The 15,911-nt window shown below is 46.5% G+C and overlaps 1 protein-coding gene across 12 annotated transcripts; it reads left to right on the top strand.

Annotated features, from left to right (window-relative positions):
- Positions 1–2,141: 2,141 nt before the first annotated feature.
- RMI2 (RecQ mediated genome instability 2) lies at positions 2,142–15,527 on the top strand. Of its 12 annotated transcripts, XR_006177658.1 has the most exons (7): positions 2,157–2,424; positions 2,512–2,683; positions 4,898–4,970; positions 5,637–5,743; positions 11,360–11,385; positions 13,814–13,988; positions 15,284–15,527. XR_006177658.1 is itself a non-coding variant. In XM_042864607.1 (2 exons), exons 1-2 carry the CDS (start codon positions 2,157–2,159, stop codon positions 2,658–2,660), a joined length of 417 nt encoding a protein of 138 aa, XP_042720541.1. In that variant the 3' UTR covers positions 2,661–3,087. The 12 variants fall into 12 exon arrangements, 1 of the variants encoding a protein (XP_042720541.1); XR_006177664.1 differs by lacking the exon at positions 11,360–11,385 and having other exon boundaries at positions 2,142–2,424; XR_006177660.1 differs by lacking the exon at positions 11,360–11,385 and having other exon boundaries at positions 13,814–13,892.
- The last annotated feature ends 384 nt before the right edge of the window (positions 15,528–15,911 follow it).

The raw sequence follows: 15,911 nt of genomic DNA, 5'->3' as shown, positions 1-15,911 counted from the left end.
GACAAACACCAGGAAGCCACAGAATGTTATAATCCTGGGATTGTCTCATATAGCTTTGTGTGCAGTATAAGAAAATAACATCAGCTTAGGCAGATCTCTTAAAGGTGAAGCCTGACTGCTCCTTGCCTGTGCTAGAAGTCTTGTTAGTGACTTCTCAGTAGTAGGAAAGAGACACTGAGAAAATGAAAGAAACTCTTCTGTAGACGTTAATCAATGGACTAGAACAGAGCTCTTTAAAACTTTTTCAGGTAGGATGGGAGACTCTAAAATATCAGAGACCTGGCACCTGCTGTACTGTAGACTATCTTATCTATGTGTAGTCTGACCTTTTTCTTGCTCATGCTGTGCCAGCAGCTCTCATGTGCATTTCAGCATGAGGAGTAATGTCCTTGAAGACTACTTCTTTAGAAAGCACGTGTTGTAGCAGCAGCCAGCAGACTGAGTCCTTTCTAACCCACACAAACCAAAACTCTGTCTCATCCTGCACACCCTCAGAATATGCAATCAAATTTAATCCAGTGTAATTTACAGCCTGCCAGCCACCAACTCAGAGCCTTTTCCAGCAGCGTGATGAGCTTCCTCCACTGCCACTGAGTGTGATTGCTGTGGAATCACCTCCAGAAAACACTGCCTGCTTAGGCAACAGGCATTCCTCTTGCAGCTCAGAACATGTCTCTGTGCTGAGCCAGCTCTTCGTAGGAACTTTGCACACAGTGCTGTGTAACTTTGCTTTTTACTGAAAGGAACAGATTTTCTGGTTTTGGAAAACAAATCCATTACTCAGTGTATCTTGGCAGTACTGCCCTTCTTAGAACAGTTTCTCTAAGGAAAATCTTTTAAAAGGGACCTCATGGTCTCTCCTACTTATTACACTCTTGTAGGGGTCTTGTCTTCATCTGTAAAATTAATGGCTTAATAAGCATTAGACCCTCCTATTATATGGTAGCAAATAGGAATACAATACTTTTATCAATATTTGGCACAATTATTTTTTTTATGTGAAACTAAAATATTGATGCTGTCAAGTGACTGTAGCTTAGGGGCATAAATTACAAACATTCTTCCCCAGCGAGCCCAGCTCAAATTCTGCATTCATATACAGTAACCATCTAATGTCTTTCTGTTCCTGTAAGCCATATGATTTGATTGCCAGATTACATGATTCTGTATTGAAATGGCTGTACTTGGACGGCAGTGTTTTTATTGTTATTACTAAGATTATCTTTTGTTCTTACTGTAAATGGTAACAAAACAATAACTGCTTCCTTACGCTATAAAAGGAATAAAGACCCACTTACAGAACGTCTCCAAACAGAAAATGTCCCCAGAGAAAAGACATTTGGAATAAATAATTCATGGAACAGTGGGAGAGTAGGGGAAAAAAAGGTCATTTGCTGTATTCTGGTACTTCAAACTGTTTGTTTTACACAGAGGCTGTTTTAATGGAGAGCAAGATGTGCTTTAAGGAAGAACAGCCGTAGGGAAGTCAGTTCTCTCTGCATTTGTACCCACACTGCATGTTTTGTCAGCAGCACAGAACTCTCCAAACTGAGGGAACAGTCCCCCAGATCTGCCCCATTCTTTTGCTTTTCTGTGGTTTATTTCTTCCCGTTAGCGTCGTTCTCGGCTTGCTTTCTAAATGAGACCTCAACCCGCCCACCCAAAGGAAACCACAGCATCTCAGGATTTCACATCGAAGCCAAGCAGCCCCGCCCGCCTGTGCTATCAGCAGAGGGATGGAATTGAAGGCTCCCGGCGTTCGGCTGCCCGCGCTGTCTGTGCGTCACATCACAAAGCCAGGGGCATCCTAAAGGCAGCCCGGAGAAAATCAGCATGCGAAAACGCCTTTTAAAAGCGCTTCAGTGAGGTTACAGACGGCAGAAAACAGCCTTTCTCCACCCAAGCCCCCGACCCAGCATTTACACGAGCGACTGCTTTGCTGCCGTTTCGTTTCCCGGCACTCAAGGAACTCGAGGTGCGGAAGAAACCCAACCCCGTAAGCCGCCCCAGCAGCGCGTAGCGGCTCTGCGTAGGGCGGCCCGGGACGTCACGTGACACAGCGCTCACGCCATTTGCAGCAGAGCCGCTCGCGCAGCCGCAGTGCTGCCTTCCGGCGGCGCGGCGCTTTTTCCCGCCCTTTTTCTCTCGGCGGCGCCATGGCGGGGGAGGCGCCGTCCCCGCCGCTGAAGGTGCTGGCCGCGCAGCTGCGGCGCGCGGCGCGCGACGCCGGCGGGACGTGGCGGCTGGACCGGACGGCGGCGGGCCGGGCGCCGCTGTGCGTGCGGGCCGTGTGGATGCAGGGCACCGTGCTGCAGGTGGAGCGCGGCGGCGGCGGCGGCTCGGCACGGCTGCGGGACGGCAGCGGCCCCTTCACCGTGCTGGGGGTGGAGGACGTGCCCCGCGGGCGGCCGTGCCTCGACGCAGGTAGCGCTTCCGCGGGCGCCTCGGTTCTCCTCCCGCTCGTAAAATGAAAACGTAGGGGTTAGCTGAATTTCTTCCGTGTTCTTTCAGGGAAGTACGTGATGGTGATGGGAGTGGTGCGGTCCTGCAGCCCCGAGCCGGTGCTCCGAGCAATAAAGATGACGGATCTTTCCGAAAACCCGGTGCATGAGGAGATGTGGAGCCTGGAGGTGGAGGAGCTGCACAGAGTCATCCCCTGAGCTCTGCCTGGAAGATTTGAAGTGTAATTTGTTTCTGTTTGTTTTTATGCGGAGCGTTGAGCCGTTCTCAGTGCTCACGATTTCAAACCTGTTGCCTGCAGAGTGTACAGGAGGGAAAAGTCAGGCTCAGAGTTTGCATCTTTCCTTCTGAAATTAAGCACTACTTCTTAAATGGGTCTTTAAGAGAGATCTTTACAGACTAAGGGCTGGATTTTAGAGGGATGCAATTCCATCCTTGAGTTTAATATTCCAGGCCCTGTTGGGTGCAGTTGTACAACGGAAGTCCTCTGTTGTGAGGCTTTGCTGGTGGAAATGCCAAAGCGTGTATACAGGATTTTGACACAATTTTGTACTTTGGCTTAGTGCTGGGGAGGATTCTCTTGTGGAATACTGTAGTCATTAAAAAAAAAAAATATCTGTGTGGTCATGTACTGGCTGGCAACCTTTTTCTTTTATCCAGTGATAGATGCTTTTCTATCTAAATGCTTCTCAGGTCAGAAGCCTGAAACTTGTTGTAAGTGAGCTCGTCTTATGCTTTCTAACTAGGCAGTAAAATCCTGGAAGCAGGAGCAAAAACACTGTATCATAGTGCTTGATCTCACTAAAAACATACAGATGCTAGTTCTGGCTCCCTGGGAAGCCTTCCATATTTCATCATTATGAAGTTATGAATGTTGCTTGGCTGTTGATCAGAGATCCACCTCTTAACTGAAAAAGTGCTTCAAGAAGATTTGTGTTGACATTAGTAGACACTTAGTAACTTCAGGTTTTGAAGCCAAGACAGGATGTTCTTCTAACGGTTCACTTTAGAAGTGCTTTCCTGGGAACTCAAAGCAAAAGAAGCTGAACGTTGAACTTCTGAAGAAGGGGCTTGTAGTGATCGCTGTGACTCCAGCTGAGTTTGCTTGCAGGTGGAGGGAAAGCTGTGCTGGCTGCTGCAGGGTGTCTTTGTGAGGGAGCTGTTTGGTGCTGCAGGGCCTTGTTGAGTACTGTGAATTTTCCCTTTTTCACGTCTCATGTCTCAAGTTGAGCAGTAAACCGGGGGTGTGTGCAGGGCTGTGTTGCTGTTGTGTGGCAGTGTACATAGAGGAGTTACACGACTCCTCTAGCCCTGCCTTGCAGAGCTGGGGCTCAGAGCTGGGATGTTGTTCTAGAGCTTGGTTGTTGGGACCCTGAGGAGGAGATTCCTGGAAGTGCACACTGCATTAGCGGCCGTAACTGAAACAAATCTGAGCTTGCCTGAATGCTGAGGAACTCACCTGGCCAAAATGTGAGGCCGTGTGCTTTTTGAATTTTCTCAGCCTGGGATAAATGCTCAAAGCATCAACTTTGCTACCAAGTTTTGGGGCGTAAGAATTTTGTGCTCTGTGCAGAAATATCTGTGAACTTGTACAGCTGGAGATGCTAAAGGTGCGTTGTAGGTACCAAGTAGGTTGCTCTGAAAGTAATGCCTCCTATTTATTTCCGTGGAAGCTATGACAGAGCGTAACAACACCTTCTGAAAGAGCAAATTCTTAGCTACAAAACACTGGTTTTCAATATGGTCACCACCATCAGTCAGTTCACTTGGATGAGCTGATAGAGGTGCTCCTCATTTTGTGGTGTGACAGCTGTCCAGAATATGGCTTGTCTTTCACACCTCTGTCACCGCTACTGAAACACATCACCCACTGCCTCACTGTGCAGCTGAAAACCAATCTTGAGAGGCCTAATTTGAGAAATAGTAAAGGATCTTGTGTTTAAGGCTCAGTGCTTTTATCACCTGTGGCCCTCGCCTTCGGACAGCTGTGCAATTGCTAAGTGCAAATGTAAGTGCATTCCAGATTGCAGTTATGAGATGATGTGGTGATGATACTAAATTTTACTCAGTTCTTACCATTGCAATGCAATAAATTATGTTGTGGCTTTGATGAAATGAGGGTTTATTTACTCAGCAGTTTATTTGTGATAAATAGGTACAGCCAAGTCAGCATCACATGCTCTGGCTTCAGCTCTAAGCAGAGCATGAGGATGTTCATAAAGTCTATGCAAGCTGTACCAAGCTAACTCTGGAAAACCAATTAATGTTAGTGCCTAAAAGCAGCATACCCATGTGAGCCCAGCTGCTTGTTTGGTCTCTGTGAACAACTGTAGGAGCCATTTCAGCTCCATTCTAACTATACAGCAGTACAACTTTATAACTAATCAATAACAATGTTAATAAACATTTAACTTCATTTAACCTCATTTTGATGCAGGAATACATTTCATGGTTTGGTTTCTGACTTCTGAGAATGGATTCTAAAGACACGCAGGGAGAATATGAAACTGGTAAGCAGTCACAAAGAGTTTTTCCTCTTCTAACAATATGTATGTTGATAAGGGAAAAATCAACCAGTATTAAAACGAGACGATGACAAATGCTTTTTTTTCTGTGTAGTTTTTTGGGTTGGTTTTTTTTTTTTGGGTTTTTTTTTTTTTTTTTTTTGGCTGTTTCATTTCTGTCTTAGGCCTCTTGTGGGCTGGGGCACTTCCCTGGTAAGAGGTCAGTTTCTCCAGAATGCATTGAACAGCTTGGTAGCAGTTCTGGAGAAAAAGTCAGCAACATCCCTGCATGGGTTCAAATCTGATGTGCTGCTTTCACAAAGAAGCTGACTTGTACTTAACCTCACCTGGAAAAAGTCTGTCATCTTTTAAGTGTGTTCATGCTTTTGAAGAAGCAATTTTGTTACTGACAAGGATTTTTTTAATATTTTTAGGTAGCTGATGTTGTGGTGTCTGGTATCTTCTGATAGATTTTAATTTCCTGTCGTACTGATGACTGTGGCCCCAGGTGTTTCTGTGTGAAAAGCTGTCATATTATACTAGGTGTGCTTCCTTAGATTCATCATCAGAACCCTGACTCATCAGCACTGACTGCTTTCCCTACTATTCCCTACTATTGCTGTGCAGATAGCTGTTTTATTTTGAATGCTAAAAAGGTTCTTCCTTCCTCAGGGCTGGTATTTACCATTCAGGAAAGTCTCAAGCTGAAAGGGAGATAAAATCGCCGAGGTCCGCGGCTTGGAGCTGTCTCTGGCAGAACCGCCGTGACTTTTAGCGAGGTACGGGGGGATTTAATCGCTTTCCTCATCGAGGATTCCCACGGCAACCGCGCGGACACCGCTCTCAGTCGGGCTAGTCTCCCGAGAGCAGCTGATGCAGCGCAGGCGTTGCCTAGGCAGCGGCGGGAGATTTAAACGGGAGCAAACCGGAAGCGGCCCTTGATCGCCGCTACAAAAAGCCCTCGAGAGGGCAGCGACACGTCGCTGCCCACCTGAGGCACTGCGGAGGAGGTAGTACAGCTCTCTCCCAGGCTGTCTTAACGTGGTGCTTTTGTAAGGTACCCCTGTCTGCACTCCCCTGCAAGGAGACCAGCTTCAAGGCAGGTGACCGCTCTCCCACTCGCTGACCCAGTGACTGTAAGTTCAAACATGGTCTTTACCAGACGTCAGGCATGCTCCAACAAGTCTGTGGCAACCCAGACAGAGGGACTGCCCAGATCTGCAGCGGTCCAAGCCTCTGGCTGCAGGGAGTGCCTGAGTTTGCTGCTGCCAGGGGACGATGGGAGGGATGCCACCTGCGTGAGGTGCGAACAGTTGGATGAGCTGCTCAGCCTTGTGGTAGAGCTTAGGGAGGAGGTGGAGCGGTTAAGATCCATTAGGGACTGCGAGAGGGAGATAGGCTGGTGGTGTAACTCTCTGCAAGAAACAAGCAGAGATTGCAACCCCCAGCCTGTAGTGGACTCTCTGCCTTACCGTAGTAAAAACGAGAGAGCTGACTTGGGAGGAGAAGAGGAATGGCAGCATGTCCAACCTCAGCGACGCAGGCGGCGCCCTCCCCGACCTACCTCGGTTCCTCAGGTGCCCCTAAGTAATAGGTTTGAAACCCTGGAACTGGAGGGTGAGGAGGCTGAGAACAAGGTGGTGGAACAGCCTCTGAGCTTTGCTAAGGAGAGGCGGTCGGCTCCACGCTTGAAGACCGCCTCTTCTGGTAAAGAAAGGAGGGTTATAGTTGTAGGAGACTCCCTTCTAAAAGGAACTGAGGGCCCGATATGTCGTCCTGACCCCACCCGGAGGGAAGTGTGCTGCCTTCCTGGGGCACGGGTCAGGGACATCTCTAGAAAGCTGCCTGGGCTTATTCGCCCGTCTGACTACTACCCCTTATTGGTAGTTCAGGTTGGCAGTGATGATACTGCCAAGAGAAGCCTAAGGGCAATCAAAAATGACTTCAAGGGTCTGGGGAGGGTACTGGATGGTGTGGGAATGCAAGTGATCTTCTCTTCTATCCCTTCAGTAGCGGGGAAGGACTCTGAGAGGATCAAAAAGGCCCTCCTCATCAATAAATGGCTTCGAGGATGGTGCAGGCAGAAGAACTTTGGTTTTTTTGATCATGGGGCAATTTACTCGGCTCCTGGCATGACGGCTGCAGATGGAGCTCAACTGTCTACAAGGGGTAAAAGGATCCTAGCCCAGGAGCTGGCAGGCCTCATTGAAAGATCTTTAAACTAGGTAAGAAGGGGGAAGGGGACAAAATGAGGACTGCTGAGGTTCAGGTAGTTCAAGGCTCAAAAGTGAACTTGATGGGTGACGAGGGTGGAGTTCGAAGGGATGGAGTGTGGCAGGGGAATGCTGCCTCCCTGAAGTGTCTATACACTAATGCGCGCAGTATGGGAAATAAACAGGAAGAGTTAGAGATCTGCGTGTGGTCACATGGCTATGATCTCATTGCGATCACAGAGACGTGGTGGGACAGCTTGCATGACTGGAATGTTGTCATGGAGGGCTATGTGCTTTTTAGGAAAGATCGGCCGGCAAGGCGGGGTGGTGGAGTTGCTCTTTATGTAAGAGAGCAGCTTGAATGTACTGAACTCCACCTGGGGGAGAGTGGTGTAGCAGTGGAGAGCTTGTGGGTAAGAATCAAGGGGTGGGCTGGTATGGCTGACACCGTTGTGGGTGTGTGCTACAGGCCCCCTGATCAGGAGGAGGAGGTTGATGAGGCCTTCCACAAACAGTTGGAAGCAGCGTCATGATCCCAGGCGCTGGTGCTTATGGGGGACTTCAATCATCCAGATATTTGCTGGAAAAGCAATGTGGCCAGGCATGCGCGGTCCAGACGGTTCCTGCAATGTGTTGAAGACAACTTCCTGATGCAGGTGGTTGAGGAATCGACGAGGAGAGGGGTACTGCTGGACCTTATTCTCACTAATAGAGAAGGGCTTGTCAGGGAAGTAAAGGTCGGGGGCAGCTTGGGTTGTAGTGACCACGAGATGGTGGAGTTCAAGATCCTGAGTGGAAGAAGTAAAGCAAAAAGTAGGATTGCTATCCTGGACTTTAGGAGAGCCAACTTCGGTCTCTTTCGGGGCCTACTTGGAGCTGTCTCATGGGCTAGGGTGTTGGAAGGCAAGGGGGCCTGTGAGAGCTGGTCAGCATTTAAGCAGCTCTTCTTCCAAGCTCAGGATCGGTGCGTCCCTGTGAGGAAGAAATCGGGAAAGGGTGGCAGGAGACCTGTGTGGATGAGCAAGGAGCTCGTGCACAAACTCAAAGGAAAGAAGAAGGCCCATGAAATGTGGAAAAAGGGTCTGACTACTTGGGAAGAATACAGGAATGTTGTAAGGGTCTGCAGGGATGCGACAAGGAAGGCTAAAGCCCGCCTGGAATTAAATCTGGCAAAGGGGATAAAGGATAATAAAAAAGGTTTTTTCAAGTACATTAACAGTAAAAGGAAGACTAGGGAGAATGTGGCTCCCCTGCTAAGTGACGGGGGTGTTCTGGTAACGGGGGATGCTGAGAAGGCGGAGATACTGAATGCCTTCTTTGCTTCTGTCTTCAGTGAAAAAGCTCCCCCTCGGGAATCTGAGACCCTGGAGATTAGTGAGAGGATCTGGGGAATGGAAGACCCCCCTTTTGTCAGGGAAGAGGTGGTCCGGGAGCGCCTAGGCAACATCAATGTTCAGAAATCCATGGGACCCGATGGGATTCATCCACGGGTGCTGAAGGAGCTGGCAGAGGTGATTGCTGAACCGCTTTCTGTCATCTTTGAGAAGTCTTGGAAGACGGAGAAGGTGCCTGAAGACTGGAAGATAGCCAACGTCACCCCGGTCTTCAAAAAAGGCAAGAAGGAAGACCCAGGCAATTATAGGCCAGTCAGCCTCACCTCTGTCCCTGGAAAGGTGATGGAACAGCTTGTACTGGATGTCATCTCCAGACAACTGGAAGAAGAGGAGGTTATCAGGAGTAGTCAGCACGGGTTCACAAGGGGGAGGTCGTGCTTGACCAACCTGGTAGCCTTCTATGATGTTGTCTCTGGCTGGGTGGATAGGGGGAGAGCAGTGGATGTAGTCTACCTTGATTTCAGCAAGGCATTTGATACTGTCCCCCATGACGTCCTTATAACAAAGCTGAGGAAGTGTGGGATAAATGAGTGGACAGTGAGGTGGGTTGAGAACTGGCTGACTGGCAGAGCACAGAGGGTCATTGTTGGTGGTGCAGAGTCCGGTTGGAGGCCTGTAACCAGCGGTGTTCCTCAGGGGTCTGTGCTGGGTCCGGTCTTGTTCAACATCTTCATCAATGACCTTGATGAGGGGATAATGGCCACCCTCAGCAAGTTTGCCGATGATACGAAGTTGGGAGGATTGGCTGACACGCCTGAAGGCTGTGTTGCCATTCAGCAAGACCTGGATAGGCTGGAGAGCTGGGCAGAAAAAAACCGGATGAGGTTTAACAAAAGCAAGTGTAGAGTCTTGCATCTGGGGAGGAATAATTGCATGCACCAGTACAGGTTGGGGGATGAGCTGCTGGAGGGCAGCTCTGCGGAAAGGGACCTGGGTGTCCTGGTGGATGACAGGTTGGCCATGAGCCAGCAGTGTGCCCTTGTGGCCAAAAAGGCCAATGGCTTACTGGGGTGCATTAAAAAGAGCGTGGCCAGCAGGTCAAAGGAGGTGATCCTCCCCCTCTACTCTGCCCTGGTAAGACCTCATCTGGAGTACTGCGTCCAGTTCTGGGCTCCCCAGTACAAAAAAGACAGGGATCTCTTGGAAAGAGTCCAGCAGAGGGCCACGAAGATGGTGAAGGGCCTGGAGCATCTCCCCTATGAGGAAAGGCTGAGTGAACTGGGTCTGTTCAGCCTTGAGAAAAGGAGACTGAGAGGGGACCTGATCCAGGTCTATAAATATCTAAGGTGTGGGGGGCAGAATGGCGAGGCCGGACTCTTTTCAGTGGTGAGTGGAGACAGGACAAGGGGAAACGGCTGGAAACTGCAGCATAGGAAGTTCTGCACAAACATGCGCAAGAACTTCTTTACAGTGAGGTGACGGAGCACTGGAACAGGCTGCCCAGGGAGGTGGTGGAGTCTCCTTCTCTGGAGATGTTCAAGACCTGCCTGGATGCCGACCTGTGCTACCTGGTGTAGGGAACCTGCTTTGGCAGGGGGGTTGGACTCGATGATCTCTGGAGGTCCCTTCCAACCCCTACAATTCTGTGATTCTGTGATTCTGTGAAAATCCAGTTAAATTTTGGTAAGTACTTACAAGGATGGAAATCAACAAGTAACACGTAACGCGATCTGTTCTTGCACTGAGCAGTGGGGAATCTCTTAATGAAAAAATAGGATCAGATTTATTTACGTTGCTATCAAAAAGCTGTGTAAAACATAGTTCAGCATCTTTAGTTCAAATTTGTCTGAAATAAACTGAACTAAAGATGTAAGGTTCTTTCTTCATGTCTAATTCACGTTCAGGAGGAAAAGAAGAGCATTATTACTCAAGTTCAGGGGATCTGGATCAGAACTGTGAAGACTACTGATGAAGCACTTTTGACAGGGAGGAATTTTTAGAAAAATACGGATATCAGTGACTGAGATTCTCCCTTGTTCTCATGCTCTTAGGTGGCTGTTAAGAGCTGTGACTAACCCAGCCCTTAAGCCTCATGCACTGTGTCCTACCTAACTCTTCCTTTTTGTAGTTTGGTCTCTTATACTTCCTTCTCTTTAGTGTGTTTACATATTTAAAGACTTAACTCATGTCTTTTCTCTGCTTTTTAGTGCTTTCCCCACAGAGACCTCATTTGGTCTAAAAAATGTGTCCAAAAATGATGCATAAAATAAGCTGAATAGAGAATTATTTCTCCTCTTAAATGTGTTTGCTTGTATGTGCATTTCAGTTCCAGTAGCATTTTGTTGGTAACTAAGCCTGTAATCCCCAGCAATTGCAGTGGGAAAATGTAAAGCAGCAGCACTGCCTGGCTTCAGTCTTCTGGCTGCCCAGCCATCTGCGTCTGTTTAACACAGCAGCAACTGAATGCTCAACGTTCAGGTTTCAACAAAATTTGGCTCTGCATTTCATATTCTTATGTTGATGAGTTCATATCAGCTTTGAGAGCACTTTCTGCCTGGAACTTACTACCCAGATTGCAATGTCCCAGCCATGTACTGTTGGCACCCTGGGTAAAGGCAGTAAGTGAGGCAGGTAATGCCACCTGGTGTTCATTAGCACACATGGGAGTACATGTGTGTGTATTAGTGCTTGTTTTCTGGGTCACTTTTGCCATTATATAACAATCTGTAGTCTGTAAATAGCGTAGTTCAAAGAAGGTACTGTTTGCAGGATATCCAGTGGGGGCTGTTTTGTTTTGTGGTGTTTGTTTTTAAAAGCATCACTGTCCTTTTCATCTTTGCATTTTTAGGGAAATTCCTAGAAGCAGCTATCCAGGTGAGTTAAAATGCCTACAATAATGATCTTGAAATTCTAAGGTAGGTGTAAAGGTGACAGCAATATTTTCTTTTATTGAAGTTATCTATGGCTGTGAGTCCAGATACTCAGAGGAAGAGAAGTTGGAACAAAATGGTGTCTGAGAAGTGTAACTCCTGAGGAAGTTCCTTGATATACTACTACTTCCTTCTACAAAGTAGGAGGAAATAAGATAAGCCTTTAAGAGAGTATTGTTCAGGTTATACTGTGCTTCTGAGCAAGCAGCAGAAAGGATAAATCAGATGGGAAGTGAGCAAGAAGTAATGCAGGAGTAGGATTTTATTCATTTCATATTCAGAATTATTTATTTTCTTATGTGATCTTGAATGAGATAAGAAAGTACTGGAAGAAATGCAGTCAGGATATTCAGAATGAAAAGAAGTGAAACTCACTGTTGAGGAAGAATTTCCACAGGGACAAAATTTAGGTTGCACAAATAAACAAAAGTTGGTGCTAAACTGGAGGCATCCTTTGGGTTACTTGACCTGCATCAGACATCTGAGCACTGGGAGCACAGAGGGAGCTGTGTTGGTGTGCAGGGTGCAAGCACACGTCTCTGCTGAGACTGGCATCACACCTGCAGGTGAACTGAAAAGGAAATTTAGGGTTCTGTGTCCCTCCCCTTCTGTTTTCTCCCCACCAAGTCTCCCTTGCTACACTCACAAACCTTACTCTCTTCCTGATTCTGAGGCTTTTATTTGTATTCTTTTTAATCTAAAGTAGCTTATTGAAGAGTGCTGCAAAGTCGTGTCGTAACTTGGTAGATCTCAGGGAGCCTCATTTATATTTCTGGTGATACAACAACTGTTGTGTTTGGGTTTTTTCCCCATCTGAGTTGTTATTCTAATTAATGATAAAGTTGTCAGCAGTGAAATTCTGTGTTGAGTCGGGACATTTGAATGCTCTGCCCTCTGGTGGGCACAGTTAGACCTAAAACTTCAAAGCAGTTCCTAAGATGAGAATGTGCTTCTTAAGTAACTCTGTAGGGACTTTTTCCTTAGCTGTCATTGGACGTAGCTTCGGGTTCTTCTGCATGAGAGAGCATTTGTTCACCTGGGAAAATGAGATGTGTGTAATTGTTTTAGTCAGTGTAGTGTGAATTCTTCAGATCTGCTGTGTGAAGTTGTTGGAGGAAAATGTGGACTGCTCTGAATAACATCAGTTTCTCAGTACTGTGAAGTACCTTATGCTCTTCATAAACAAGACATATTTCTGTCTCATCAATATTAAGAGATTAAAAACAGTTTCCTTTTTCTGTGGATTTGTGTTGCTTGTTACAGGATTCTGCTGGGTTGGTGGCTGCTGGCACAGTGAATACTTGGCTTAACTTAGTTCTATGTGACAGATCAGAATTGTGCATTATTAGATGTGGGAATGGGCTGGAAAGAGGAAGTGAGGGGAGTATTTATCTCTGTTCTCATGAATTAAACAGCAAGAAGGCTTTACAAACAAACAAAACAAAAACAATTGAGGGTCCCTTTAATTGCAGATGGTTTTGAACAATGAGATGTGAAAGGTTTTTGTTGCACTTCGTCCAGATAAGGTTCCAATTAAAAACTGCTGATGCCAAATGTTAGCAAAACCACTGAGGAACAGCATTTCCTGCGATTACTTCTGGTTGGTTTTGATCCAACATTTTTTAGGATTCAGTATAAAAGAATTTAGTATAAAATCAGCAACTTTATTATTTTTTTGTTAATTTCCTTACATGGCATCATAAGCAAACATAAACTGACTTTAAAAGATGGTATCAGTATCACTGAAAAGATCTGCAGCTTTTGCAGGTGCAAAAACTACTCAGGTGTCATACAGTGGCTTTGTTGGAAGGGACCTCAAGGCTCATCAGGTTCCAAACCCCTCATGCAGGGCCACCAACCTCCCCATTTAATACCAGCCCAGGCTGCCCAGGGCCCCATCCAACCTGGCCTTGAAACCACAAGGCATCCACAGCCTCTCTGGGCAGCTGTTCCAGCACCTCACCGCTCCCTTGGTAATGAGCTTCCCTGAACAGATATGTCAGCAGTTCTTGGTCAGGATGCATGCCTACTTCTAGATATCAGGAAATGGTAAACAGTAAAATCTGTGGAGACTGTATACTTTCCTGTCACTTTTTTCTTCCAAGTTTTTTCTTTCTGTCCTAGGAGAATGGTGTAAGTTGTATAATTCAGTTCTGTCTTCCCTGAAATTCATGATGGCATGCGTTAGCTTCCATAATTATCCTTAACCTGCTGCACTGCACAAATCGCTGTGTATTTGTTACCTGCAGCTGGTTAATTTGGAAAAGAGGAGAGATTACAGTGATGTGTTACTGTACTAAAAGGGACAGTCAGTGTAGGGAGACTGCTGTGCAGGTTGTAGCCTAATGTATGTGTTCTATATCACTTTCCAGCAAGAAGGATGCACGTCATTGATGAGGACCTCCTCCTAGGAACAAAGAACCAGAAAAAGAAAGCAATCAAGGAAAAAAAGTGAGTGTGAACCAGAACAGAAATGGAGAAAGACTGAAAAGGGGAAAAAAGTAGAAAACCTAAGAAAGCCAATAAGCCTGAAGATAAACATCAAAGGTACTACAAGTAAGCAAGGGTTCCAGCATCATCAGCAATTCTTTTCTGAGTGTTTCTCATGTCTTCCTCTTGTTCGTTGTTTCTAACTTAGCTATAGAATGTGATCTGCATGGGGGCTCTGTCATTAGGTTGATGAAGTGAGGATAGGAAAGATACTGGTGATCTGAGTTAGGACAGAGATTGGGTCCACAGTGTTAGAATCACATCTGCTTACTGTTCTTGATGAGGTTATGGCAATTTTATTCAGTTGCACACATTCCAGAAACAGACATTGTTACTGAAATAGTTTCTGAATGAAATATGATCATCAAAGAACACGTTCGTGTTTTCAGATACGGACGACCAGAAGTTTTAATCTAAAAATACAATTTGGGGAGGAAGCTGATTGTTCACAAGTCCTTGTGTAAACTTGGATAGTGTATGTATCCCTTTCCTCAGGAAAAATTAAGGACTGGACCGAGGACTTAAAAATATCACTGCTCTAAATCCAGTTTTTTGATGATATTCATGACAGAGTGTTGTCCTGATTGTACTTAATCTGATTGTACTCAGGAGCCGCGTGCATCTGCTCCGACACGCTGTGAGTTCTGTGGCCAGCAGATGGCGAACTCCTTTGGTTTTTCAAAGCCAGGTAGAAGTGCAGCAGGAAAGTGGAAGTCTTGCATCCCAGTGCAGCAGCCAGGGCATTCAGGTTATTGGGCTGTGCCAGTGAAAGAGCTGTCCCTTGAGAGATGTGACAGTGGTACCCTGCAGGCAGGGCAAAGGGGGCTGTGCAAAGCAATTGCATTTTGTCAAGGAAGGGTGGGTGGTATTTCCTCATTACTCCTTGTGGTCAGTGTTTAAGAGGAAAGGGGTGGGGGGAGGGGAAAGAGGGGTCTCTTAAGCAGGATTGTCTGTGATTTGAGGAAAATCCAGATTGGTGGGAGGAGCACTTCATTTCCTTCACTCCTACATGTTCTCTCTAGCAAGTTTCTAAAAGCTTCTGCTGTCGTGGCTATTACTCAGTCAGTTTGACCACAAGATCATTCACAGAACAAGGATGTTGTCCAAGCAAACCTTCAGGTTTGTTTGCCATTTGCTGTTAAAGCAGATAGTTTTGTCCTCCTGTTCTCTACTGTTAGCATAGCACTGAAATACAGGCATGTTTACTGTGAGGCTCTTGGAAGCCACCTCAGTCAGCTCAGTCTGGGATCACAGGTCAACTGTGCGCAGCTTTGTGACTGACCTAGAACTGCTGGACCAGTTACGTGTTGAATCTCAGAACAGGGATGACAGTGCTTCCCTTTTCCTTTCAGATGCAAACTACCAATCAAAACCATCACCTCACTATAAAGAGAGCCAACAAGGACAAGACTTGCTGTACTAAAAAAGCTCTCCATCAAATCCAGGCTTTAACCTCTGAAACCAACCACTCAGCGTTATCAAAATTAGCATCTTAATTATTCTTTTCTTTAATCAGTAATTCCTTTTCATGACACTGCAGGGCTTTTAGGTCTTTAAACAAATGTAATCTTAATTGAATAAAGAAATAAAAATTAATGGCCACTTTGATCTCTCAGATCACCCTCCTCCTGCAGCAGCCAGGCGTCTGTCAGCTCTCCTTAGCACTTTCCTTTTGGACAGCCTCTGGTCTGGTCGTGTGTGACACAGGAACTTCACTGGCTGTGCTCGTGAGGTGAGCATAGCAGAGCTCCTCTGGGGAGTTCCCAGTCTGACTCTGGAGTCGCCTCCCACTGAAGTGCAGCTGTTCAGAGGGAATGACTGCTCTTACTGCACATGAGCAGGGAACCTGCCTTAATTACGGTTTCATCTGAATAAGTTGTCTGGTGTGTTAAGAAGGGTGCTTACAGGAGCAGTTATCAACCATGCTGTAAACTGACTCAATCTCTACACACAAATCTGACCAATTAACGCTCAGCTCTG

The sequence above is a fragment of the Lagopus leucura genome, unplaced genomic scaffold (genome assembly GCF_019238085.1).
Source record: "Lagopus leucura isolate 7727_CA_CO unplaced genomic scaffold, USGS_WTPT01 Super-Scaffold_760, whole genome shotgun sequence".
NCBI lineage: Eukaryota > Metazoa > Chordata > Aves > Galliformes > Phasianidae > Lagopus > Lagopus leucura.
The sequence above is the reverse complement of the archived record's forward strand: the minus strand, read 5'-3'. Positions and strand labels throughout refer to the sequence as shown.